The following is a 27,803-nucleotide window of genomic DNA, read 5'->3' on the forward strand; positions in this document are numbered from 1 at the left end:
GTATATTAGGATTAATCCAGGAATGATCCTTCATACAAAATGCAGCAGTGTCAATGGTGCTCTTTTACTCGAAGCACTCATAAATACACACACCAATGAGATATCTGTGCCAGTAATTACAATGACACAGTACTGAATAGCTAAATGATGTTACAGTACATTAAAAGTAAAGAAAATGACCTTCAGTAAATTGACTCCAGAACACCAAATTTATTTGCCAGGTATTTTATTTTTAATTTTTATTAAAAACAGTCAGAAATATACAGCATGAAAAAAATACAATATCATGGCTTCATACAAATACTGTTATAGTTAAAAAATTATAATTATAATTATATATATATATAATTATAGCACTCACACTCTGTGACACTTTCACCACATTAACGACAAAAAATAACCACGTCAAGTACGTGACAATGCTTTGGTCTACTCACAGTGACTACTCTCTATTACACAACAATATATTACCAGATATCTAAATTGTGTCTATATACAGGTATGTTACAAGTATCGAGTTTAAGATGCTTGTTTTTTCTATTTATATCTTAAGTTTTACCTTAAGTGATATTTATTGTGGTGAGAAAATTTAAGAATGGCAAGCAAATTTTGGGAATATGCAAAGGTTTTACAGAAGACGCTTCACAGTATATAAAATGGCCTCTTTGGGGGGAATTTGTGCTTAAATACACATTTAATCTTTCTTTAAACATCTCATTATATTTAGGAATTTAAATATTGAAAAGTCGAAAAAGTTGAAAAGTCTGACTGGCAAAATGTTTTTAATTTAGTTTCCATAAATAGCTAACATGATTTATGGCATTAGTTACCACACAATGAACTAACAAACAAACAATGAATGTTTGCATAAGTACTTAAGTACAAATACGTACTTACTTTCATTTATTATGTCTACTTATTACAAAAAGTGCCATCACTTAACAGGTGTAATCCATCATTCAGCCCCATAACATAATAATGTTTATAATCTTAAATGTTTTATCTTCCTTTATCATTACCAAACCCTACACTTAACATATTTGAAGAGTTTCCCGAAGAAAATACTCTCATTTGCATCTCCTTCTACATTTACAAAAAAAAAAAAGATTGTCACCATAGCTAATTTATTTTGTAAGTATTAATTCTGTCCATCTCTTAACAGACATCCACTAGTGATTCAGTTTTGAAAGTCTTACATGTCGTGTATTATGGATTATTACTTTCTTTTAGTGAGTCATGTTCCTGAACAAGTCACTGTCATGAAACGTCAACATGTTTTGCTCATGCCACTCCTAAGCCAGAAGCATATTTCACATAGAAGGCACCAAACCTTTGGGTAGTTTTTTAATCTCAGGTCATAAAAGTAAGTAGGATCGTTTTTAATATATATATGTGGTAGAATGAGATACAGAATAATAATACAAAGTCTTCACTTCAGTGGCTGTCTGTAGCTTCATGAATTTTAAATGGACTGAATCACTGAGCTTGGTCAGTATTTTATAGGGAATTTTCGTTCATGGACTGTTGAAGAAATAAAGTTAACTGTTTAGGGTCAACAAAGGTCATTTCTGGTAGTGGACTGAGACATTTGGACCCTCTATTTAGAATCCTAAAACAACAGTGGACAAATCATAAAACCCTTAGCCAGCCCAACAGGTAATTAAAATCTTTAATGTGCTTCTTAGCATGTTTTGGTTGCCTGGAAACCAAATTGACTAGGTAAAAATGTTAGTTAGCTAGTATTAGGTTAAGTCCTTAAAGAATGACTAAGTGAAATAAATAAAGGGGTTGATCACATAGCACATCACATAGCAAGGTTTCAGGTCTCAAAAAAAAAGTCAGAAAGTCATTAACCAACATTTCATATACACGTATAAGATTTAATGTTCTGCTCTATTTGAATTTAATTAGTGTCTATTTCCTCTAGACATCTAAAATGTGAAGGGACTGGATGTTGTGCTAGCAGGAGAGCTATAGGAAGGTCTTGCCGAGTACATGAAAACATTTGAATTGTCAAAGTCGGGAGTAAGCATTATTCTGTTTCTAGATGTTAAACCAACTTGTACACTATGACTAAAATATTAATAGCCAAGATGAAATCTACTTGTCCCAGGCACCCAGGTTACTGATATGTCCACCCCTGCTAAATAGTTTTCCAGCTTGGAAATGCTTCTGGAAAAGGTTCCATATGTAGAATGTAGAGACATATAAACAAAGAATTTCAACAGCACAGACAGTTTAGGAATAAAAAAAACTTTAAACCTTACTTGTATGCACGTGTATACACGTGCGCATGTCTACGTACATGGCTTTTGCTATGGGAAGACTGAGTTTTGTTTTGTGATCTGCTTTTTGCGACTTAAACATGAGGTGATCTTTTCAGCAGATGTATGATGAAGTGGGATAAACACTCAAACCACACAATCTCTTCACACACAAAGTGCACTTAAGTGACTCTTGAATTAATTATAAAACATTCAGTTGTCAGACAAAGCAGGTGTACATTGCTGAAGTGATGTCTCCTTAGACACCATTCGATTAGAAGATATTTAATTAGCGTAACTTTTAGTTCCACAGCCTACAAACTGTATACGAGTATGATTGCATTACACACAAAAAACAGAGGCAAGTACAATAACTAGTCTCATGAGACATATAAACTTCAACTATACACATGTATGATGTACTGTACAGAGAGCAACTCAAAACAGTTGAGTTGAGTTAGCCTACATTATATAGTCACATTAAATGTGACATATTCATGACCTAAATATAATAAAATACAAACATTTAATAACCAATGCAGGGTCCTGTATATGTGAAATTATGTTCAATATGATAATGTTAGTGTAGCACTGGAAAGGCGGGCAGCTTTATAAATAAATAAAGTGATACAAAACAATATTTGTAATTAGACTATTCAAAATAGAGCTTATCTCATGCTGTTGAATTAAAAGGGTTTAAAATGTTTAGATGTGTAACCTAAAAGATGATTTTATTCACTGGCATCAGATAGGGTGGATCACATAGTAAGGGCTGGGGCTTTGGGTAATCTGTACCTATAAACATTACTTATATTGCTAATATGTTAGAATTAGCAAAAGGTGACCTTGTAGAGAAATTTGCCAAACGTGTTTGTGAATGGTGTCATGACGATCTGGTGTCACATCCAGGATGTATGTGTCCTGCCCATTGACCAGGCTTACTTAATTCGGATGGACTGCAAATTTTTCAGATTATATCACTATAGTAATTAAAGCAAAAATAGATATTGAGAAGCAAAAGAGAAGCATTACCACTTCCTTACCAATATTCTGATAAATCTCTTTTCTTCATTATATCTGCACCTTCCACATTCTGGCATTTCGTCTAGTCAGTGAACTCCTTGTACAAGGACAACAGGACTACTAGCCAATCCTGTTTCAGAAGGTGGGATTTCTCAGAATACAGGTAAGAAAAAAAAACAAGTGTGGATCTTCTTCCAACTCTTCTTTTGAGTTTATTGATAAATGGCTGCTTCACATTTTAGTGCACGTGAATCCAACTGAATCCCATTTATTTGTATTTGGTTATTGTTATGAAATGAAAATAATGGCCTGGGTCAACAGGGCATTGATAAAATATGCAACTGTGAATGAGCAATTCTAGTCCGGCCTGTAGAATGTTATATCTCTGTTGCAGCAACATCGTCAAAGGTGACCTCATTGCCGCTGCTCTCGTCGTCTTGCTCCCGTTTCTCCAACTCGAGGCTGAGCTCACGTAGGGCTGCCTCAAGCTCACGGTTGCGCCGGTACATCTGAACATAGTTCTGCTGCAGCTGCTTCTGGTAACGAATGACTTTGTCTTTCTCTTCTTCCCAGCAGTGGCGTTCATTCTCAAACGCTGCCGCCTGATCCTCGACCAGCTGCCTCTGATGAGCCAGCTCACCTTTCATCCTCTCCACCTGCTGCCTGGAACTATCACGTTGACCTTTGAACTCCTCACCATCACTTGCCAGCCTTTGTTCCTCAATATTTGCACCACTGCCTGCTCCTCCTCTGTAACCTGATTCCTGCATGAGAGGTGGAGCCTCAGCATATTCGTTCAAAGCCTGGTGGAGCCGCATAGACTCCTCCTCCAAACGGCTCATTTTCTCTCTTAGCAGATCATTCTCACTCTTGCGCCGCTGTAGCTCATTCTCGCACACTTCCAGCTCGAGGGCTCGAGTGCGTGTTTGCGTGTGTGCCTCCTGCAGTTGGCTTTGGCTATTCTGAAGCTCAGCCCGCACCTCCCGCAGCTGCCCACGTAATGTCACCACCTCTCCCACTCGCTGAGACAGGTCTGCCTGCAAGTCCTTCAGCTGCTGCTTTAGCAAAGAGATCTCGCCTGTCTTCTGACACACCTGGGGAACATTAGTGATGAATGAAAATCACTGTGTAGACACATTTAAGAAAAAGCTGTCATTAAATAATATTATCAAACGCAAATCAAACTACGAGGGTATAGGAATCCATAATTCAATATCATCAGATATTTATTTAATCAGTTTTGGATATTGTTGACACTAGTTTGACACCAGTCAGAGTTGGAACGTTCATATAGTCTGGAGCAGGATAATGGAGTTATTCTAGGGGTCAGAGTAGACAGGAGAGAGTTAAAATGTCACATTGTGGCCTGGGGTACTTTTTGTATCACTCCTTCAAAAACAAAGCTTTTTAAGGCTTCAAAGTACCTACTGTGCATGTATGTAGAGCAACGTAAAGCTTTTCAATAAGAGTGTATATTATTGTCTGTAGTGGAATATCTGCACTATCATCATTCAAAAATAGCAACCTTCATTTTTGTCTGCCATTTATGAGTCTATCCTTGGGCCATCTGCTTTCCTGGATTTCTGATGCAAGTCCTTACAAGTAGCCTGTTTCTCTACTACATGATATATTTCATGTAATAAATACCCATCTTACCTGAAGCCACCACAGCAGGTCCTGGTCAAAGCTGCTTAAACTACTGCAGCCTCTATGGTGTCATTGGCCGCAGTCCTGTTCCTTGACCCGTACCTACACAATCTAGCACCTTCTAAGGGTTCTTTGCTTTGCTTTGAAACTTTTAAAACAATTTAAAGCCCTTAACAAAAAGTATCTCTTTCACAAACCTATGAGCCATCAAGTACCCAAAGAACCCTTTACTCACAACTTTTCTCAATACAAACCTTCAAGACTGCTCACAGTCACAGATTGTTCCTGATCACTGGCTTTGATGCCCCTGCCTAACCTCCCTGCTGTTCTGCTGTCCCAGTTTTGATGGCCTTGGCTTTAGTTCCATTTTCTCTCTCTATCTGTGCTATATGTCCTGCTGAGACCTCAGGTCCAGTTCTCAGTGTTCTGTTCATGACTGACCTCACGAGCCTGGTCTCCAGATGTGGTCCAGTCTCATTTTCATTCAAAAAGCAGTTTATCAAAAGTCATGAACATTCAACACTATCACTGACTCTCATTTTCTCATTCCTATATCTGTTAATGATTTTCCTCAGTCTAGCTCTAGCATCAGTCCAAATCACATTGCTACCCCTCTACTCTCCAGGTCTTTCTCAGGTCTCTAGCTTCATTTTCTGTGGCCATGTTCGTCAGCCCTTTCATAACCTCAGATAAATTATCCATGCATTATGCATTATTTCCTTCAATCAAATTCTCCTGCCCTCTCCTGGGTAGTCAGATAACAGACATCACCTTGACTTTTCTGTCCATGACATCACCCTAGTTTTGCCCTGGTTCACTGTCTAGCTTGTTTTAACTTTGTCTTGTTATCTGAGTCACCTTTGTTATGACCTAGTATATCATAATAGTTTCTCAATGGTTTTAAAAACCTACAGTATGAGATACATTTCCATTCTCCTGGCCTGAATTAGTTTCTCACTCATCTGACCTCCCATTTGGTCTCCTCCAGTCTGGGTCCCAGTTGCGTATGTTCCCTTTCGAAGGCGGCACAGCGTTCCTCAAGCCGCTCACGTTGCTGCAGGACTTGCGTAAAGTCATCTTGCAGTTTCTTTTTCTCTTGCTGAAGCTGAAAGAACTGGAACTGAAGGAGCTGTTGTGCCCGCTGGGCCTTCTGTGACGCCTTCTGCATTTTAGTGGCACAACTCTGTCGCAATTCTTCCATCTCTAGCTCGCTGCGTTTCTGCTTCTCTTCATACACCTGCCCAAAGAAGAAAATAGCTTCTTTTTTTTTTTTACAGTGACTTGTTATAGTTATTTGATACATCTTCAAAATGACTTCTCTTACAGTTACGTATTTAATAATGTTTCTTACAGTTAAGGAATAATTTTGAGTGGTTAAAGGTTATATGTGCTTTTGCTGCCATCTTAATGTTGTCTTTGTAATTTATCAGTCTTTAGTCAAGTATATTTCTAGTCATTTTCAATGCCTTTCTTTTACCAGTTCAATGGTCCAATTTAGTCTGTTTTATTTTTGGACATGATGGAAAGACTCTTTACTGACCTGACAGATAGCCACCTCATTCTCATCCAGGTTTTCTCTCAGGTGCCGTAGTTCCAGCTCTTTCTCCCTCAATTTTTCCTCCAAGTCTCTCACAATGGCCTCATAAGCCTCGATTGGTGGAGGAGAAGGTCCACCCGATCCCATGTCCGATATACCTGGTTGACTGCGACTTCCAAGAGAACCTGTACTTTTGCTAGAAGATGAACGTCCACTGTCTGAATTGGAATGTCCATGGCTAAGCACAGGCTTGCTAGGTTCTGTTTGGTTTAAACTATAAACTGGGCCATTGTATGCATTCAGGTTGGTTAATGAGTTCTGCCCCGAGTCCGTCATAGTGAAGGACTGACTAAACAAGCCATTTCGAACTCCACTGTAGGAGCTGCGTCTTTCTGTGGTTACTGGGCTGACCGCATCTTGTTCTGGAGAGAGCGCCCTGAGGTTTCCCTGGCTTCCCGATAAGCCTCCACCTCGGCGTGGTGACAGATACTGCATACCGTTTCTGCTCTTTGGCACAACAGGCTTGAAAGCTGTTGGTCGGATGATGGCCTGCTGTACGTTCTGTGTTGTACAAATGGTTAAAATTATTATCGTATTTTTTAAATTTGTAAATAATTTTGCAAACTAATTTGTTTTTCTTAAACAATAGGTATTCACTCACTCCCTATGTGCAATTCGTGCAATTACTGTGTTCGCCCCTAATTTCCAGTGTTTATATGCTTTTTGATCCTCTTGTATGCAGTACTTACCCTCTCTAACTGACCAGAAACAGGCACCAGCTTAGGAGGCCCATCCACACCTGTCTCCCCTCCACTCTGACTTGAATCAAACCAGTTGTCATTCCAATCAGTGATCAAATCTTCATGTGAATATGATCGCCCAACAATTCCTTTCCCTCGAGCTGCTATGGCCTTCCTCTTGCTAGATGGTGTTTGACTTGCAAAAATTCCTTCATGAGAGGAATCGGAGAGCAGTCGCCCTGAACCCGGTGTACCCCGGCGGAGCTGAGCCGTGACCTCTAGGTTGTTCCGGCTGTGGTATGCGGTGTGGCTGGGGATCATACTACTTACAGAGCCCATGCCCACTAGAGAAGGTGGTGAAACAGGAGAAGAACGCTGTCTACGGCTCTCCAGACCTGGTGGTTGGTGGTCAGTAGTCACTGGAAGGGACTGGACCAATGCCATGCCTGTGGCTTACTGCACCCACACAATCTATGTACAAGCAAACACAGAGAAGCATTTGGTCAGTTCATTAAGTATCTTCTGCTTGTAAACTACATGTAATAGAGTGTTGTTGTTTTTTAATACAAATAAAGCCTGATTCCTAACCTTAAAAAGCCTTAACCTACAGGTACCATACCTAAAGTGTATTGAGGCAGCCTTTAAATGTTTACCTATATGTTCTTTAAAATCCTAGCTAGCAGAAAGGCAAAACAGAATTTTGACACAAAACCCCAGGGATTGTCAGTGGATGAGACAGCTTTTTTTTATTATTTTTTTTAAATATATTTAAAGCAACAGTAAGAAGACAGTGAGGGAATAACAGGTTGTTACTATTATTTAATACTGTGCAACCCGGGTTGTGTCTTCATCTAACACAACACAGTCCTGGCCAATTATTTTCTTTTGGTTAACAATACCGAGCCTTGTGAAATAACAGGTCAAATAGATAAAGACTACATGAAACAAGTGTACATGCTAATAGAAGCTAAAATGCATCTTTCACATCATTTCACGTCCAACTGTGAGAATTTTTCCAAAAATCATAAATGCTATGGGTAAACTAGAGAGGTTTCTCTCAAGAAGTTCATATGAAAAATGCTTTTAGACATTCATTCATTTTCTACCGCATATCCGAACTTCTCGGGTCACGGGGAGCCTGTGCCTATCTCAGGCGTCATCGGGCATCAAGGCAGGATACACCCTGGACGGAGTGCCAACCCATCGCAGGGCACAAACACACTCTCATTCACTCACACACTACGGACAATTTTCCAGAGATGCCAATCAACCTACCTTGCATGTCTTTGGACCGGGGGAGAAAACCGGAGTACCCGGAGGAAACCCCCGAGGCACGGGGAGAACATGCAAACTCCACACACACAAGGCGGAGGCGGGAATCGAACCCCCAACCCTGGAGGTGTGAGGCAAACGTGCTAACCACTAAGCCACCGTGCCCCCGCTTTTAGACATAACAAAGACTATTTTAAAACGTAAAACATACGCAACAGCAGGTTTTGTAGATAATGGCATTATTCACATAGAAATACAGATCGATTGCCCAAGATCCAACACTATTTTGGGTTTTGCATAAAACCTAGTGATAGAAGTTCCAAGATATATCTAAAAGTATTTATAAACTCGCATTCAGCAATATATTTGGCAGAACATGATTTAGAATGAAGTTCAAAATGTACAGATTAGAAGCATTAAGGCTCAAGGCTTCTAACATGGACCACTAACACACGACCGAGTAATAGTTTACTCAGTACTGTCCATCTCTCACCACAGTACAAAAATAGCTTGAGCTTTTGTGTAGACTAATTATGAGGCCACATTAGTGACGCTTCATTTTTACCCAGCCCAGGGAGGGTTAATCATGTGGGACTGTATATATTAATACAGGTTTAATTTGCTTTGGCATTTTAAAACTATGAGTGCTGGAGCTAATTAAAGCTGTTTGCCCTAATTACCAGGACAGGGCATCAATGTGTAGAAAATATGCTGAAATGGCTCAATAGGTAGGAACGTCTCATGTCTATACATACACATCAGTCTGCTTAGCTTATAAATGCTGAACTATGATCAGATGTATATACAATACAAGTTTGCAATAAATATAAAATTGTATAGATTGTAAACTTGTATCTTCCAGGGCTGTATAAATACAAAGTACCTTTAAATATTGATTTGACATTTTAATTACTTGTAATGTAATTATTAGTGTTATTTTGAATACATTTTAATTTATAAAATGTAATAAAAATATACTAAATTAATGAGACTAAAAGTATGTGTTAATATAAAACCTTACCTGTTGGATACTTCTTTTTTTTTTTTTGCCTTAGTATAAAACATAAATATCCAAAAAGATAGTATTCAAACCATGCAATTACTTTTGACATCCCCTGTAGTTAGACCTGTGGTTCTGCATCAAACCTGTGATGCAGGCCGATGCAGTTTCTGCTTGTGTCAGGCTTTTTTAGTCTTTATTTCATTAAGTAAGATGCATGCTTAGTTGATTTGGAGAGAAACGTATAGCCCTGAAATGCACCCCAGACCGTGTTGTAGTAAGTATCAGATTTCAGTCCTGGTGCAAGATGAAGCCTTGGAGATATGAGGTATTTGGTTGAGTTCTCATAGTTCATGTTTATGCTACAGTATTTCACAGATGAGGCAGAACTCTTTAGAAGATTATTTTGAGAGCCTGTGGTAACTGGCTGCAGATGCAAATGCCATATGTTAAATCAGTGCTAGTTACTTCATTAGCGCCCCTGTTTTGAATTAATGATACAACACCAAACAGATGTCTGACACACAGCCAAAGCCAACTGTCTACTTAAAAAGGATCCTTGAAACAACAAGAGTAGAAAATGGACAATAGTCTCATATGCTTTATCTTGAATGTGGTATAAAGTTTACAATCTGCATTTTAAATGTGAAATTAATTTAACAGACGTGTGAAATGGATCGCCAGGTGTAGCAGTTGCTAAATAAGCCCATTTTTTCTAGCAGTTACAGTGTTATCTTGCAGTCTACCAATCAATGGAAGGCTGTCGAAGCTTGATTGCTGCAAAACATATGTCTACTCATGCTATATCTTTCATCCATTGGATGACAAATTAAGATACTTAGCTGAAGTTTTCTTATGATTATGTCTGTTGCTGTCAATTAAAGCAAACAAGCGCACATGAGGGGTCAACAGCACAGATGGAGATGGTGGGTGTTGGTGACTGTGTTCCTGGGAAAGTTCATCAGACACAAGTACCATCTCTCTCACAGTAGTAAGAATGGGCAGACGTGTCATCTAGCAAATGTTTTTCCTCAATTGCCATCTGTAAAGGTGTGTCACTGTGTTCATCTGCTAACTGACAAACGGCATCAGTAGTCTACAACTGTCATGGTCATGATTTAGGCACAGTTCTTAGACATTTCTGATACAGGATTTATTTCAAACATTGCAAAAGATGCTTATATCTTGTTTTATCAATTAGCCAAATCGCTAGTAACGCTTCCCTGTTACTGGTGTTCATACTGATTTCTGCCTTCATTAAGGTTGCCATGCAAATCTGGACTAGCGGTTTAGAGAAATACATCACCTCACAGGAAGAACATTGATCTGTAGTTTTATTACTCCATCACACTTGCTTGCGTGCATGTGCATAACCTGAATTTTCAGTTATAGTACAGGTTTATTCAGTTGGTCACATATTTTATAACACTACAATATGTTTAATCCGATTAAAGCCATTATGTCAAGAAATCCAAACCGACGCCTGGATTTTAAGCCAGTGAAGAGGTTTGTCAGCAAATCTCTACCATTAATGAGAGGATATAGACAAAAAGATTTACCTAAGTAAATCATGTTAACATGTAATCATGTTATAAGAGTTTTTCCTCTTATATACATATTTTCAAATTTTTACAGTCAATAAAACTTTTACATTTGGAAATAAACAAATAAACAATTAGAAATAATAATACATATGGTATATTAGAAGGATAACTCTGCTAAAAAGAAACCTAATAATGATTAATGGCTGCTCAGTATTGTTTAATATTAAACATGATTCTTAGGCAATATAGGAACAAAGTAAAAATAATGTTGTTGTTTTTTTCATCACAGATCAAGTGAAATCATTGTGAGTGTATATTTCTTTGAGGTTAATTATGTTTAATACATAAATAATTACATACCTACAAAGCCCACATCAGAGTATTCAACCAAGTAGCCAGTTAAACCATACGAGTCAGGAGCTCTTGATTTAATATACTGATACGCTTGCTAATTAGCTGAATTTAGCTGAGCTCAACAGTTCATTCATTCATTTTCTACTGCTTATCCGAACTACCTCTGGTCACTCACCAGTTTCAATTAGATTTTATTAAGTGAGGTCCGATGTCAAAGATAAAATATAAGATTTATTGTGCAGACTATATTCTGATGCTCAGATCAACAATCTTTATACTGTAACTCTGTGCACATGAATATGAGCAAAAAAATAAAAGTCCAGTAAGTTACTGTGTCTCTAGCTGCTTTTGCTGATACACACACACACACACACACACACACACACACACACACACACACACACCCACACACACACCAAGTAGGTGCTGTAACTGAACTGGCAGGAACGCTCAGTGTAAACAGGATGGTGTAGGAAGGCCAAACAGCTCACAGTGACGCACTGAGACACACAGATCTAACACTAAATATGCCTTTATGAAGTATTACAGTACACACACAGTGCTACTGCCAGCTATAAATATAAGCTTGTACACCCATTCACACCCACTCATGCTAATACGCAAGTGGAGTTAACAGGGCTAGTAAAGGAGGGCACTGTTTCACGTACAAAACACACTTACACAAATGTACACCTAGCATACTCGCAGTCAAAGAAAAACTAACCAAAGTTTACCAGTGTGAAGGAGGAACCTCTTTCCTTTTCTGTATGTCTCTGTTTGATGTCTCTACATGTTTCTCTAAAAGATCTCATACCATGTCATTAACCTATTAACTAATCTATTTTGGATTAATATTAGTATGAACGAAATAAAAGTAAACAAATCCTCAGTATTTGTTTATAAGAAATTATACAAGAGTTAGCACTGTGCATGTCCACTTCCTAGGTCAAAGCAGTTAATACATTGGCATCATCATCATGGGACAATGCAAAAATACTTCTCAAGACTATATGGAAGCTTTTCATTCATTTATTCATTCATTTTCAAAGCTTTTCAGATGAAGATAAAAAGGAAGAAGGGATGGTATTTTATCCCAGAAGCACCTTTAACAGAAACAGTACAAATCAAAGTAAGCTAGCTAGGCAGCTAGACGTTGTGCTGTAAAGTGTTCCTCGAACACAAATTTCTTGTTCATCAAACTGTATAAAGATAATAAAAGACTCACAATGGAATATCAATCCAGCTGGGATTACTTGTGAAACCCATTCTGTGGTCTCATGCCTGCAGTCGAATCATGTCGATATTCAGTTTAACTGCTCTCTTGCTCATGTTATATCACTTTACTGATCAATTATTGGGTCATGTGATGCAACCTGAGATACTGGTACCATCCAAAAGTAGATTATATTCCACTAACAACATGTTCCAACATGTTTTATTCCTTTTATACCAGGGCAGTTTGCCAGCAATAACAATTCTCCAATTACTGAAAAACTTCTTAAATCATCATCAAAAAAAGTTCCTGTCATCACATACATAATAATGCCTAGAAAAGTTCCACAATTTGTTCCCCAACCATGCAAGTTGTCATGTTACTACAAAGATCTGTCATTATTATATTATTCCTTTCATGTTAAATACCTAACCAAACCAATAATCGCACAATGTTTAATATTATATTTATGTGGAATTTTTAATTAAAACTTCCTGTGTTAGCTATTAGTATAAAACCTATGATAGAAACTTAGATCAAGCTGTCAGAATTTTGTTATAGAAAATTCATCAACATTTTCTGACGACAAGATTTAATGCTCAAGAAACTAGAAATTACTCTTTCATCCTTGAAAGAAAAAGGCATCTATGAATATGCATGAATATGCAAATTGCATTGTGGCTTACGTCCTCCTCACTGACTCACAGACACAGACACACACACACACACACAAATGCAAACTTACACGCACGCACACACACACACACACACACACACACACACACACACACACACACACACACACACACACACACACAATGCCCTGATTACGTTTAAACAAGAAGCCACACAGAGGAAATTTATTTCTCTGTGTTTGAACTTTAAATAAACTTCAGATGGCTATTAAACAAAGTCTGGGAAATGTTTAGTTACTGATTTATTTCTACAGAGTTCACTCACTCACTGCTACTGTACCATATTTTACTACTACCGAATCTAAGTTCCTCTGGACGAGAGAGTTTGCCAAATGCCATAAATGTAAATTAACTGCAGGCAATGTTAGCAAAGCTAGCTGATTAATTAACTGCTAGCAATTTAGCTTGTATTTGTCATGGGCCAATTTTATGAATAAAAAAATAAAACTTAGCAATACATTTAAAATACAAATATTTACATGCTCTTTAATTCTTGATAATCTGTGATAGATTAATTCTCGATACACAATAAAATAAAATAATCTAGTTGTTGCAGTTAACACATTTATAATCCTAAACACTGCTAGGCATTCAGTTATTAACTTTCAAGCATACTTTTCAGTAACAGCTAGGAATTATTCAGAAACTACACTGAAACTATTAGGAAAGGAAAGAAATTATGACAGTGAGAGAAGTCTGGACTCCTGAGAGTTTAAAGTAAGGACTTCATAATATAAAACCTCTATATGCTTCCTCACCGCACCACACATCATTGTCCTCAAATAGTTGTCACACGTTGAGTTAAACTAAATTAAAGCAGACAAGTTAAACAATTCCTGAAATTTAAACTATATCCACATGTTAATTTCACTGACAGATACAGTACACGAGTGTGTCATATAGAAAAATACCAAATGCTAAATGTCACATACTGCACACTATACTAACAATGAGTATGCATTTTACATTAAGATTTTTTTTAAATATATATAAATATATTTTATCTCTGTGCAACTTTTTTATGTTTTTAACAAGCTATAGTGTTCAAAAATACATATCCAGCTGATGCACACATACACACAGACACACAGACACACACACAAAAAGTTCCTAATGTGACATACCACAGGTTGAGTCCTGCATAGCTGCTTCCGTGGCTAACAGAAGCTATAAAGTCTCTTTAGCTCCTTCTTCTAATCCACCACAAAGAACACACCTCTTTGAGTGCCTGGACCAGCTTCACACACTTACCTCTCCCTTCCTCCTTATCGTTGATCTGTTTCTCTTTCACCGCTCTCTCCATCCTCTCTCCTCCCTCAGGAAATGCTATTTCTCCGACGCACGTGTTCTATATAGCGCAGCCCAGCTGTGAATGGAGGCCTCATCCTTCCATTTTCCCCCCACTATTTCACAGTTTTTTTTTTCTCTGTTTTTTCTCAGCACAGGTTTTCCAGTCTCTTTTTAGCAGACAGATGTTTCTGAGATTTGAGCAGCCGTGTGTGTGAGTGTGTGTGTGTGTGTGTGTGTGTGTGTGTGTGTGTGTGTGTGTGTGTGTGTGTGTGTGTGTGTGTGTGTGTGTGTGAGAAATATGAACCGTGCTGAGACGAAACTGACCACAACAAGGAAATGACACACAGGTCTGGAATGTGTCGTGCACCTTTATTCACAGACACACTCATTATTTCCAATACAATCTGTTTTAATATCCTGTGCATGACAGGAACATCATACCGATGCATGTAAACACACCATTTGAAGCCGATGACTTAAACTGTTTATACACAATGTTCATGGTGTCTAGTCACAGGCATTAAGGAGGCAGAGCTTAAGGTAGGTTTCCCTCGAGCATCGCAAACCCAATCAAACAACATCATATTTCTTTTCATTTATTTTTCTCATTCGACAGTGTATCTAACTCTAATTCTACCTCTGCAGCAGTAGCTACTGTACTGTACCTAACGAGTTGCTCGGTAGTTTCGCTAGCATCATAGCTAACATGGGTGTAATTATTATATTGTGCAATTGTTGTGTGTTCACATTATGTTAGAATTACAAAAAAATCAGATATTACAGATAGATCACTGAGAATCGGCATGAGAAACAAACACATCCTAACACATTAAACAGAAAGCTTTGTTATTTATTATGCAATCTATGCAGACATCATTTGAGCAGACTATTAAAGTCTGTTATTAATACTATTAAGTACTATTATTTTACTATTACTATTGTTTTGTTATTAGTCAAGGCCATTTCTTTTTAGAAACAAATTAAGAAGGACAGAAAGACTTTACACCCTAAACACCATCATTCATACACTTCTGTATACTGTATATGTGTGTGTTATGGGATATAGATGTGCATGCGGGTCAGTATAAGCGAGTGTGTGAGTATGTGAGTGTATGTGCATGCTGGGGTAAGTAGGGTAGAGTAAGTAGGCTACAGCGATGTTCCACAGGTTCTTTCAGGTCCTGCTGTAAATGGGTCACACTAGCCAGTGTTAATTTGGTCCCGCAGGCAAAACGGGGCTAAAGAGTCGAACTCTGTGGAACAGCCCAGAAAAACCCAGAACAGCAGAGACAGGGAAAGGGGAGATGCTTTCCCATGATACTGTGGACTATTATTAAAACCAGGTTCAAGCATGACTATGACAAAGCCTCAGACAGTGAAGCCACACACAATAGGCACTTCCCAAACAAAGCGGTTCAGTAATGATGTAATTTCCATTTGTTGTGTAAACATTATGACCATATAGAAAAGGTTTTCTCTGCTGGCATCATTTGTCAGTGTACAGCAGGGTCAAGATTACTCTATTATGCCACTGTGTTTGTTTCTAATAAACATCTAAATCCCTCTTGGTGTTTTTTTAGATAAAAGTCATGAGGGCAAAAACTGATATCTTTCATGCCGTGCATTCTTTGACCTTCAGCGAACTGGATTTTTCCTCACACTTGGTCTGACTGCAATAACTGAGTGCACTAAAAAAAATCATCGTTTTCAAGGTAGCATGTGTTTAAAATCATTAGAAAAAGCAGGACAATCTTGTGAGTGACTGTTCTTCATGACAGAGGAACTAGCAAGAGGTTAGATAGATGGTACTTGACATCATAGGTTTAGATGTTTCCATTCCAATTGTATTTAAACATTCAGAAAGAGAAGAGTATACTAGCCAACTTTCAGGCTTGAGTACTCCACATGCAAGCCTATCCAAGACGTATGAAAGGCAAAACAGCTATTGTTTTAGTTCACTAGGCCGTATGAAAATCTATAAGGCACAGCAGAACTCTGCCATCTATAGACATCAAGCAGACACTGCAGCCTGACCCCAAGACCTAGCACAATTTCAATCTCACAATTCACATAAATTTTATAATCATTGTCTGGTTTATTATAACATGTGTCTGGGAACCACATTCAAACCTAACAAACATATCCTCTAACTGCATTCCATATCCCAGCCGCACTTACATAAAGAGAAGAGCTTATTTATAGTGTGGGAGACTCAAAGAAGAGAGCAGAGGGAGCACTGACCCACACTGGAGGCCCAAAGGTCTTCAATCCTTCTGATACTGGTTTTTATATGTGACTGTCTGCCTGATGGGGAAACTGGAGAACAGGACGACCCCCTGCTGTAGATACACAGCTGAACATCCAGTTCCAGGTCAGTGCTGGGGATGTGGAGATCATGTGAAGTGTTTATTTCCAAATCAATCCTTGTGAAACTGGATGCAAATGAAAACCCACAGGAATGACAGATGAACTGTTTGTTCCACTACTGCAAAGAGTAAAAGGCTGAATCCACCACCAAGAACTCTTACTTTTTCGTTCTTCTCCTTCTTCCTTTCTAATTCTCTTTCTTTCAAAATGATTCGAACTCTTCTTCTATTGTCTGTTCGTTCATTTTTGTGAAGAAATCATTATTGAGAATAGTCACATTCATTCATTTTTACTCTCTTCTACTCTGATGGGATTTACAGTACAAATTTGTTGTTGCTATGGTAACCTCAACACTTAAATGCTGCTCCTCACATGCGCATACAATACGTTTTGGTTCAGATTACATACAGTATTGAGATTTACAAGATTGTTCTTAATTTCCAGTGTTAAACTGATACCTGGCTACAATTAATATGTGAAATAATCTAAACTTATTTCATTGTCATGTCAGTAATATGTAAAGCAAAACAATACCATTTCTACATGTGATAAAGTATTTAGTAATGAGGTCCACAATGTGCTAATAATAATTCTGTACTGTAAACTGGTTTCTCAGCAGCTCATGGATTAAACGTAAGCTTTCGTTATGTGGTATGATATTAATCTGAGTATTATAGAGGACACACGGCTAGCGGTTCTCCCCTCAATCACCTCCCTTTAAACATACAGTAGTGCAAAGTGTAGAGTGAAATCAACAGTGCTAAACTAAAGAAACAAACTTTAGACAACAGACGTATTTTGGTTGATCGTCTACAGGAAAGTAGCCTTTATTTTGTCACATATACATTACAGCACAGTGAAATTCTTTCTTCACATATCCCTTTGGAGGTTGGGGTCAGAGCACAGAGTCAACCATGATAGAACACCCCTGAAGGAGAGAGGGTTAAGGGCCTTGCTCAAGGGCCCAACAGTGGCACCTTGGCAGTGATTTTATAATCAACAACTTAGAGCCTTAACTGCTTAAGCCACCACTGCCCCACGGGGATGTTGGGTGGAACTAAAAGCCAAGATAAACTATTCGTTTCTTGATATTACTTTGATATTTTCAAAATGCTTACCTCAGAATTTTTAACAAGAAAGAAAAACTTTGTTACTGGGTTTCCCATAGTTTCCTCCGATTTAATTCCGCCTTCTTAAAGCATGATGGTACATGGATTTGCTATGCTAATTAGTTAAATTTGCCCCATTCCAGGGTGTGTTCCTGTCTCACACATACTATTCCTCCATGATGGCATACTAAAAAATAACGAATGAACGAATAGTCAGCTACAGTATGTGTTTAGTATCATATTACAGAAGGTGGTACATGTGATGCTTCTGGAGATGTACTGTCAATATTTCGGTCATGAAAACACCTCATTAGCTTTTGGCTAGCATTATCTTAGCTAAGAAGTCTCTTAAGTACAAAATTGTTTTCTGTACATTCTATATGCCTGCAAATAGTCTGATTAGTTTGTTACCCGTTGCTGAATGAACTGCACTTTATCTGACACAAGTTAAGCAGTTCTTTAATAGAAATCCATTTTCTTTTACTTCTTAAACTTCTAGGAAATGCTGCTTTGAATGTAGGCTGACCTAAATACACAACCTCAACTGAGCTTCTACTGAGCATAAGAAAACTAAAGGCCAAGACTCTGATAAAGACTTTAAAACCATTTTCACTTCACTGCAGCTTATTTTGCATATGGTTACACGGCCAGACAGGACTGAAACCTCCATCCATGCCTCCAGTCGGCATGTTTTCCATGGGCCCTGAAAGTATTTGCCATGGCAAATGTCACAGAGTTACAGTATGAATATAAGCATTTCATTATTCATTGTGCTGTACCTCTTAATAACTGCAACTGGTCTAATTTAATTCACTTTTATTTCCACAGCACTTCTAATAATATAATGTAATCATAGTGTCTAAGACTACAGTAATATAGACATAAGACTGATTAGGGGTCAAACAGGATCCACTTATTATGGCAGACACACCACAGATTGAGTGCAACAGGTCTGTTCTAAACCCTTGTTTGTACTCTCACTACAGACAGATCTATTGTATCTTGTGTGGTCATTCACGTCCCTGTGTCCTGTTTGGCAGACAGTCATGACATACACACACATACACACATAACACACACATAGACACACATGGTTTTCAGTAGAAAACCTTGAAACTGAAACACACCCCTGGGAACTTCAGCGTGAATGTCAACAACAAGGCGGGGCACAGGAAATTAGCCAATGAAACACTGGGTAATTTAGTTGGAGCATGAAGGTAAACACACATGCGCACACACACATAGACACACTGGGTAATGGTCACAAGTCAGTGAGTAAAAGGCTGAATTTGTTTATGGAAAAGACTGAAGCAGGAGACGATGTGGGCGTTTAATGGCAGTTACACACAATCAGCATAAGGCGACTTTATTTTAGTCAAGGCTGTGCAACACAATCATCTGCTATAAATATACTTTTTCTGAGAGCATCATCCGTACTTTACTAACACTACCTCCACTGCTACTGAAAGTAGCAATTGTCGAACTGAATTTTTGTTGATTTATGTTTTATTTTATTGATCTTTATTTATTTTATTTATTTTTAATTTTTCATTGCTATCATGGTTTTGATTTACAGGTTATGGCATACTTCCAATATGTTGTATATATTATTCATTCTCTTTGTTCTTTTATTTATTATTATTATTATTATTATTATTATTATTATTATTATTATTATTATTACTCTTTTTTTTGTATGTATCTTTATTCAATATTCAGTGTGATTTTGTGGATCTGTATTTGCTGTTAAATTTAGAGTTATGCTGCTGCAACATAGCAATTCCATTCACCCACCTATATATCTATCTATCTTTAACATTCCTTATTTATCATCTAAAAAACAGTGTCATCTCGACAAATATGCATGATAGAACATAATGCATAATGAATACAATAAATAAGTGTATATGCCCAATAATTTGTGGACACCTAACCATCATACCCATATGTGGTTCTTCCCAAAACCGTTGCCACAAAACTGGAAGCAGACGATAATCTAGAACGTCTCTGTATGCAGTAGCACTACAATTTGCCTTCAAAGGAACTAAGGAACTCAACCTGTGAAAGTATGACAATGCAGCTGAGCATGAGCTCCATAAAGACATGGTTTGAGGAGGTTGGAGTGGAAGAACTCAAGAAACTCATACACTAACCCTGACATCACCCAGTGAACACCTTTGGGATGAACTGGAACACCGATCGCACTCCAGACTTCCTGACCTGACATCACTGTCTGACCTCACAAATGCTCTTGTAGTGAAATCCATACAGCCACACTCCAATATCTGGTGGAAAACCTTCCCAGACGACCAGAGGTTATTAACTTATACATAAGCCATTATATAATTAAGTAAGATACTCAGTATGTGACATTTCAGTCATTTGAAAGTAATATTTTCTTGGGTAATTGGTAGCAGTTAGTATGTGATGTTTCCTAATCATATAAAACTTTAGTAACAGCCTCTTTCGAGACCTTAATAACCAGCAAGCATGAATCATTTAATCTCACACTGCTGCAGTGTAATAACAGGCTAATGGGTTTAATTAGAGCGGTGAATAATGCCGGCAGGCTCTTGACTGAATTTAGTCTGTCTGACTCCAGCACAAACACAGGTCACGGGAGCGTGAAAGAATGGCGGTGAGAACAGTTTCCCCACATCAGGGCAGCTATTTAACACAAAACACACCCTTTCCTGGGAAAAACCCATTTTCTCAAAGCCTGACGTAACATATATCTACATATTACAGAAGTTTACGTGGGCTAATTAGCGGATTATGAACTTTACTGTGCTAAATATAACAAAACAAAAAAAAACAAAAAAAAAAACAGGCTCGCTAACTTGCTGGTTCAGAATGACTTAACAGAACTAAATAGCACCGTATTGAAGCCAGATATACTTTCTTTCCCAACACATAGTTTGGCAGACGTACGAACATTGCTAACAAAGTATTTCAACCAGGCCAAAGGAAAAAATGACAAAACAGAAATTTACCACAAAACCTCTAGTGTATATCGGTGGACAAGAAGACTCCATACTAATAGCATGAGTGATAAGAGATATATATCGGTTGAACTAATATTTGTAAAAATCTGTGTCTTTTGTATGTAATAATAAATTATGTAAGTATAACATGCATGTGGAGTATGTCAATTAAACCACAACTGATTAAAAAAGTGTGTCATACTTTGAAAGCCTTTTGGATGCAGATCTTGTTTAAATTGGAACTAGTCATAAATTGGTTTACTGTATATACCTTGGAGCCAGAGGATGCACAGTAGGTTTGCCTGGTTGGACAGACAAGCACATGCACACTGTGGAATATGATCTGAAGTTTAACTCATAGTCATAGTTCTAGTTTATATTTACATTTATGGGTTAAGGGCTTTGCTGAGGGTCCCAACAAGGCAGCTTGGTGGACCTGAAATTTGAACAACCCTCTGTATCAGTAGTCAACACCTTAACCATGAAGCTACAGTACCACATCCACATATTTTAGTTTCATACCACTTGCAAGCTATCTGACATTATCCATCATTTTAACTAACATAATATGAGCATAAATTACTAACATAAGGTCTTTCACCTGCAGCTCTCTTCCTTCTGAATGCTACTTCTCTGCTCACATTGGTGGTGGAGCTGGTTTAAAAAAAGGAGAGCATGGTTGAACTCACCAAACCATTAGCTAAGAACAAATAGTACAAATAAAATGCTATGAAATTTTGTTAGCTACCTTGTTTAGGTAAATGCTTTGTTCACTCCCATAATTTTGCTAGTTATAATTGCAGGCTAATAAGCTACAGTACAGTAGATTAGACATCAAAATGATGAACATACCAAAGAACATGAAGAACATTTAAAAGCTCATAGCTGAGGGAGTGTTAGAACAGTTTACCATAGAACAACACATAGGTTTGGTACAGAACTAAGAAGCGATTCAGGTGTGTCTTTGAAAGTGTGCGATCAATTATGAGGCTTGACTGTCGTGTCCAAAACTGTATGTATAGTCACCTCACAAATTCTATTCTGTGTGTTTATCACCAAACAAACACAATGAAAATGTATTAGTGTAAACAGAACACAATAAAAATATTTTCAAAAATTATTTGTAGAGATATAATTAAAGATGTAAGTTTGGATCCATTAAGTAAAATTGGAATGGGTGGGGTTAAAAATTGCACTTCGGCCAGACGCTGAGAACATTTGGCCTCATACACCCATAAATTCCAGTCTTACCCTGTGCTATATATATATATATATATATATATATATATATATATATATATAAAGTTGGTTATGTGCTGATCCCTAGATCATAGAACATTAATAACTTATCCACTCCTTAGCCAGAGGGTGGTGTGTATGTGACTAAAAATCAGTTTTGCCACGCAACACAGATGTGTCAATGTGAAGGATGAGCAACACAATGAATACAACAAACAAGGAATGGAACAGAGAGACCACTGAGACCACATCGGACTGTGTGTGTGTGTGTGTGTGTGTGTGTGTGTGTGTGTGTGTGTGTGTGTGTGTGTGTGTGTGTGTGTGTGTGACAGAGAGATCTATGGCCTTATTCCTCTGAAGCCAAACCCAATGGGATTTTAGAAAACTGAGTCTTGTATTAGTACACACACACACACACACACACACACACACACACACACACACACACACACACACACACACACACACACACACACACACACACACACACACACACACACACTCTTGGCAAAAGGCTTACAGGTAGTCCTTACAGTAGGAAAAGGTTTGGGACAGTCCTGCAATCAACTTGTGAGGTTAGCATCAGGGTATCCTACAGCATTGTATATTTTATACAGTGTGTACAGCTGTGTAGTGAGGCATTGAGTACTGAGATATTGTATAGTTTGTTCAGGTATGTAGTGAGGCATTGAGTAGTAAGGTACTGTACTGTATACTGTGTACAGCTGTGTAGTGAGGTACTGTGTAGTGAGGCATTGAGTAATGAGGTATTGGATTGTGTGTACAGGTGTGTAGTGAGGTACTGTGTAGTGAAGTATTGTATAGTGTGTACAGATGTGTAGTGAGGTACTGTGTAGTGAGGTATTTTTGAGTTTTTACAGCTGTGTAGTGAGGTATTGTATAGTGTGTACAGTTGTGTAGTGAGGTACTGTGTAGTGAGGTATTGTATAGTGTGCACAACTGTGTAGTGAGGTACTGTGTAGTGAGGTAATTTAGAGTTTGTACAGCTGTGTAGTGAGGTATTGTATAGAGTGTACAGATTTGTAGTGAGGTATTGGATAGTGTGTACAGATGTGTAATGAGGTATTGTATAGTGTGTACAGATGTGTAGTGGGGTATTGGATAGTGTGTACAGATGTGTAGTGAGGTATTGTATAGTGTGTACAGCTGTGTAGTGGGGTATTGTATAGTGTGTACAGCTGTGTAGTGGGGTACTATATAGTGTGTACAGATGTGTATTGAGGTATTGTATAGTGTGTACAGATGTGTAGTGAGGTATTGTATAGTGTGTACAGTTGTGTAGTGGGGTACTGTATAGTGTGCAAAGCTGTGTAGTGAGGTACTGCACAGTGATGCATTGAGTAGTGAGGTATTGTACAGTGTGCACAACTGTGTAGTGAGGTACCGTGTAGTGAGGTATTTTAGAGTTTGTACAGCTGTGTAGTGAGGTATTGTATAGTGTGTACAGTTCTGTAGTGAGGTACTGTGTAGTGAGGTACTGTGTAGTGAGGTATTGTATAGTCACAATTGTGTAGTGAGATACTGTGTAGTGAGATATTTTAGAGTTTGTACAGATGTGTAGTGAGGTATTGTATAGTGTGCACAACTGTGTAGTGAAGTATTGTATAGTGTGTACAGCTGTGTAGTGAAGTACTGTGTAGTGAGGTATTTTAGAGTTTGTACAGTTGTGTAGTGAGGCACTGAGTAGTGAGGCATTGTATTGTGTGTACAGCTGTGTAGTGAAGTACTGTGTAGTGAGGTATTGTATAGTGTGTACAGCTGTGTAGTGAGGTATTGTATAATGTGTACAGATGTGTAGTGAGGTATTGTACTGTATAGTGTGTACAGCTGTGTAGTGAGGTATTGGATAGTGTGTACAGATGTGTAGTGAGGTATTGGATAGTGTGTACAGATGTGTAGTGAGGTATTGGATAGTGTGTACAGATGTGTAGTGAGGTATTGGATAGTGTGTACAGATGTGTAGTGAGGTATTGAATAGTGTGTACAGATGTGTAGTGAGGTATTGTACTGTATAGTGTGTACAGCTGTGTAGTGAGGTATTGGATAGTGTGTACAGATGTGTAGTGAGGTATTGGATAGTGTGTACAGTTGTGTAGTGAGGTATTGTACTGTACAGTGTGTACAGCTGTGTAATGAGGTATTGGATAGTGTATACAGATGCGTAGTAAGGTATTGTATAGTGTGTACAGCTGTGTAGTGAGGTATTGGATAGTGTGTACAGATGTGTAGTGAGGTATTGTATAGTGTGTACAGCTGTTTATTGAGGTATTGGATAGTGTGTACAGCTGTGTAGTGAGGTAGTGTATAGCGTGTACAGCTGTGTAGTGGGGTATTGTGCAGAGTGTACAGCTGAGTGGCAGGGTATTGTACAGAGTGTACAGCTGTGTAGTGAGGTATTGGATAGTGTGTACAGATGTGTAGTGAGGTATTGTATAGTGTGTACAGCTGTTTATTGAGGTATTGGATAGTGTGTACAGCTATGTAGTGAGGTACTGTATAGTATGGGCAGCTGTGTAGTGAGGTATTGTGTAGTGAGTTATTGTATAGTGTGTACAGATGTGTAGTGAGGTACTGTGTAGTGAGGTATTGTACAGAGTGTACAGCTGTGTAGTGAGGTATTGTATAGTGTGTACAGTTGTGTAGTGAGGTACTGTGTAGTGAGGTATTGTATAGTCACAACTGTGTAGTGAGATACTGTGTAGTGAGGTATTTTAGAGTTTGTACAGCTATGTAGTGAGGTATTGTATAGTGTGTACAGTTGTGTAGTGAGGTACTGTGTAGTGAGGTGTTGTATAGTGTGCACAACTGTGTAGTGAGGTACTGTGTAGTGAGGTAATTTAGAGTTTGTACAGCTGTGTAGTGAGTAATTGTATAGTGTGTACAGTTGTGTAATGTGTACTATAATGTAGTGAGGAACAGCTTTGGTGTGTACAGCTTTGTGATACGATTTTGGCCATGTGATGGTCAAGTTCTGCCATCTGAATCATGAGCAGTTCAGATATTAAGCTTTTTCTCTCTGTACAGTGGAACCGCATCTTTAGGGTTCTTGTATGTTTAAAGATTTTCCAGATTTTTTCTCCCTTTCCAGACTGTATATGTTCAGTTTTCCTGCCAATTCGTTCAGGCCATTAACAACATCATGACATGGGAAAAAAAATGTGGGAAATAATACAGATTTTCAGTATTAGAGAAACAACCTTGGGAACTTGCAGAACGTTCCCAAATTACCTGCTGAGTTTACGTACTTTCGAAACAGGCCTGGAAAATGACTGGCTTTAAATTTATTACCTTTCCAGACTTTACAAAACTGTGCACGAGCTACAACAGGTTCAGGTGACTATATTTCACAGAAGTCTAAAAAAAAACCCACACTGTACAGTTATCGCTCCGATGTTGTACAATGATAATGTTCTAAAATATAAAAAAAATCATTACATACTAATCTTAATATAAAAATGTGCATTATTGCATTATTATACAGCCTTATAACATATAAAGTTTATGTTAGAGCTTAACAGTGCCACAAAATACCACATTTGTTAGCTTAGGTTAAACAGAATTATAGTTTTATTACACCTGAATCTTTACGACTGCTGCCTACAATGTCAACTTTCCAGATTCCGCAGGTGAGATAATGTTCCACTGTAAACACTGGTGCACTGATGGACATGGTTGCCAGTTCGTTTATTACAAAGATCAGGAAATGGAGCTCAGTGGATACACACTAAAATATGTTATACACTTATATCATCTTTATAAATATAACATATTATGAATTGACAAAAAAACAATAGTAGGTGCTTTGTTTTCATTATGCATACAGTATAAAATTTCATGGTGCCTTCAAGTACTACCAAAATTGTGGTTAATAAGAGTTACTGTCAAAAAAGTTTCGCATGATCATCTGGTACTAATTTAAGCTTTAGCAATGATTTTTGACACCCAAGTTTCCAAACTCTATTCTAGTGGTCGAAGAGTGCGTAATTCTTTATTTTCCTAAAGGCAGTTTACATTAAAATCACTGTAACTTCCATCTTTAACCACAGTCTTTGGTTTGTATATTATCACAAACATCATGGCACTACATTATAATGACTTTGTAATAAGTACGAAAAGCGAATGATCTGAAGAGAGTGTGCAAACCTCATCAGCGTACATTTACGGGCGGAATTTAATGTTTTACTCAGACAACAAGTTAGCATGCCAAATAACTATTATAGTCTATACTGTAGCAGAAATAATCAGGGATGTGGTGATCCTGGTATAAACATGAAGTGAAATAATAATTTTATTAATTAAAATAAATTGATTCTGCTGTGTTTTAAAGGGGAATCTTTTGTTCAGGAACCTTTAAGGAACCAGGGCAGTTGCAGGTGTGTTTGTTTTCCCTGACTGCTGACTATCACACATAATCACACATTCAGTTTGTGAATGTTTGAGGCCAAACACACACGGCAGCACACACAGGGCCAGATTCCTCAAGTTTACTCCCCCTGTTTCATCTTAATGCTCTAATTCACCAACACAATACAATCACACGACAATGATAAAGGTCCAGGATATTAAAAGAAAATCTGACACCACTCACTTGGATTGAATATTTATGACATATCCTACAAGTCATGTCAGTTTATGTGAAATAGAAACATAATGAATACTGAGCATGAAAGACAAATCTCAAAGCTCCTGCAAAAGTCATAGCAGTGTGTATGAAAGCACAAGTAGTGCCTATTCATGCATTGTTTTTCAGTGCATTATTTGAATGCATTAGAATGCTTAATTAATAAATAAGAATTATTAATGCATTATTAGTGGGCTATTTGAATGCATTAGAAATCTTATTAATGATTAATTAAGCATTCTAATGCATTCAAATAAGTGGATTAATAATTATTAATGCATTATTAGTGAATTATTTGAATGCTTAATTAATAAATAAGAATTATGAATGCATTATTAGTGAATTATTTCAATGCATTAGAATGCTTAATTAATCATTGATAATTATTCATGCTTTATTAGTGAATTATTTGAATGCATTAGAATGCTTAATTAATCGTTAATAATAATTAACGCTTAATTAGTTTAGGACCTTATTTTAATCTGTGATAAAGTACATACAGATATCACAACAACACTCAAACCCCAAACAAGACTTCATAACGAGGCTAAAAAACACCTCCATAAATAAATTAGACACAGATTTGAATAGCATCCAACGACTTTTCAGCGTTTTGAATAACAAATAGTTTGTCGTGTTAGTTTATGGGTCTCAATTCTGTGTCTAATCCGACCTGCATTATGCGCTGTTCAGTCAAACAAAACCTTTATTATACCCATAAAAACTCACCATCAGCATCTGGAAACTTCACTTCCGAATAATCGGCGACATAAACTCGAATAATACACGGATCCAAACGCAGTTTCGGCTCTGATCTGCTCTGGAATCAGTGACTCGGTGTCATTTGACGGAGGGAAGTTTACAGTACGAATCAGTAAAGCCT

General features: G+C 37.7%; 1 protein-coding gene across 3 annotated transcripts; it reads right to left on the reverse strand.

The window, feature by feature from the left end:
• Positions 1–209: 209 nt before the first annotated feature.
• Positions 210–27,803, reverse strand: lzts2b (leucine zipper, putative tumor suppressor 2b). 3 transcript variants are annotated; one of them, XM_027132788.2, is made up of 5 exons: positions 27,650–27,803; positions 7,221–7,682; positions 6,475–7,032; positions 5,902–6,171; positions 210–4,381 (listed from the first exon to the last, which is right to left on the reverse strand). In XM_027132788.2, the coding sequence occupies exons 2-5, from the start codon at positions 7,653–7,655 to the stop codon at positions 3,665–3,667; spliced, it is 1,980 nt and encodes a 659-aa protein (XP_026988589.1). In that variant the 5' UTR covers positions 7,656–7,682; positions 27,650–27,803; the 3' UTR covers positions 210–3,664. The 3 variants fall into 3 exon arrangements, with proteins under 3 accessions (XP_026988589.1, XP_047673559.1, XP_047673558.1); XM_047817603.1 differs by lacking the exon at positions 27,650–27,803 and adding an exon at positions 14,541–14,691; XM_047817602.1 differs by lacking the exon at positions 27,650–27,803 and adding an exon at positions 14,414–14,552.

Source organism: Tachysurus fulvidraco, chromosome 8, assembly GCF_022655615.1.
Source record: "Tachysurus fulvidraco isolate hzauxx_2018 chromosome 8, HZAU_PFXX_2.0, whole genome shotgun sequence".
Taxonomy (NCBI): Eukaryota; Metazoa; Chordata; class Actinopteri; order Siluriformes; family Bagridae; genus Tachysurus; species Tachysurus fulvidraco.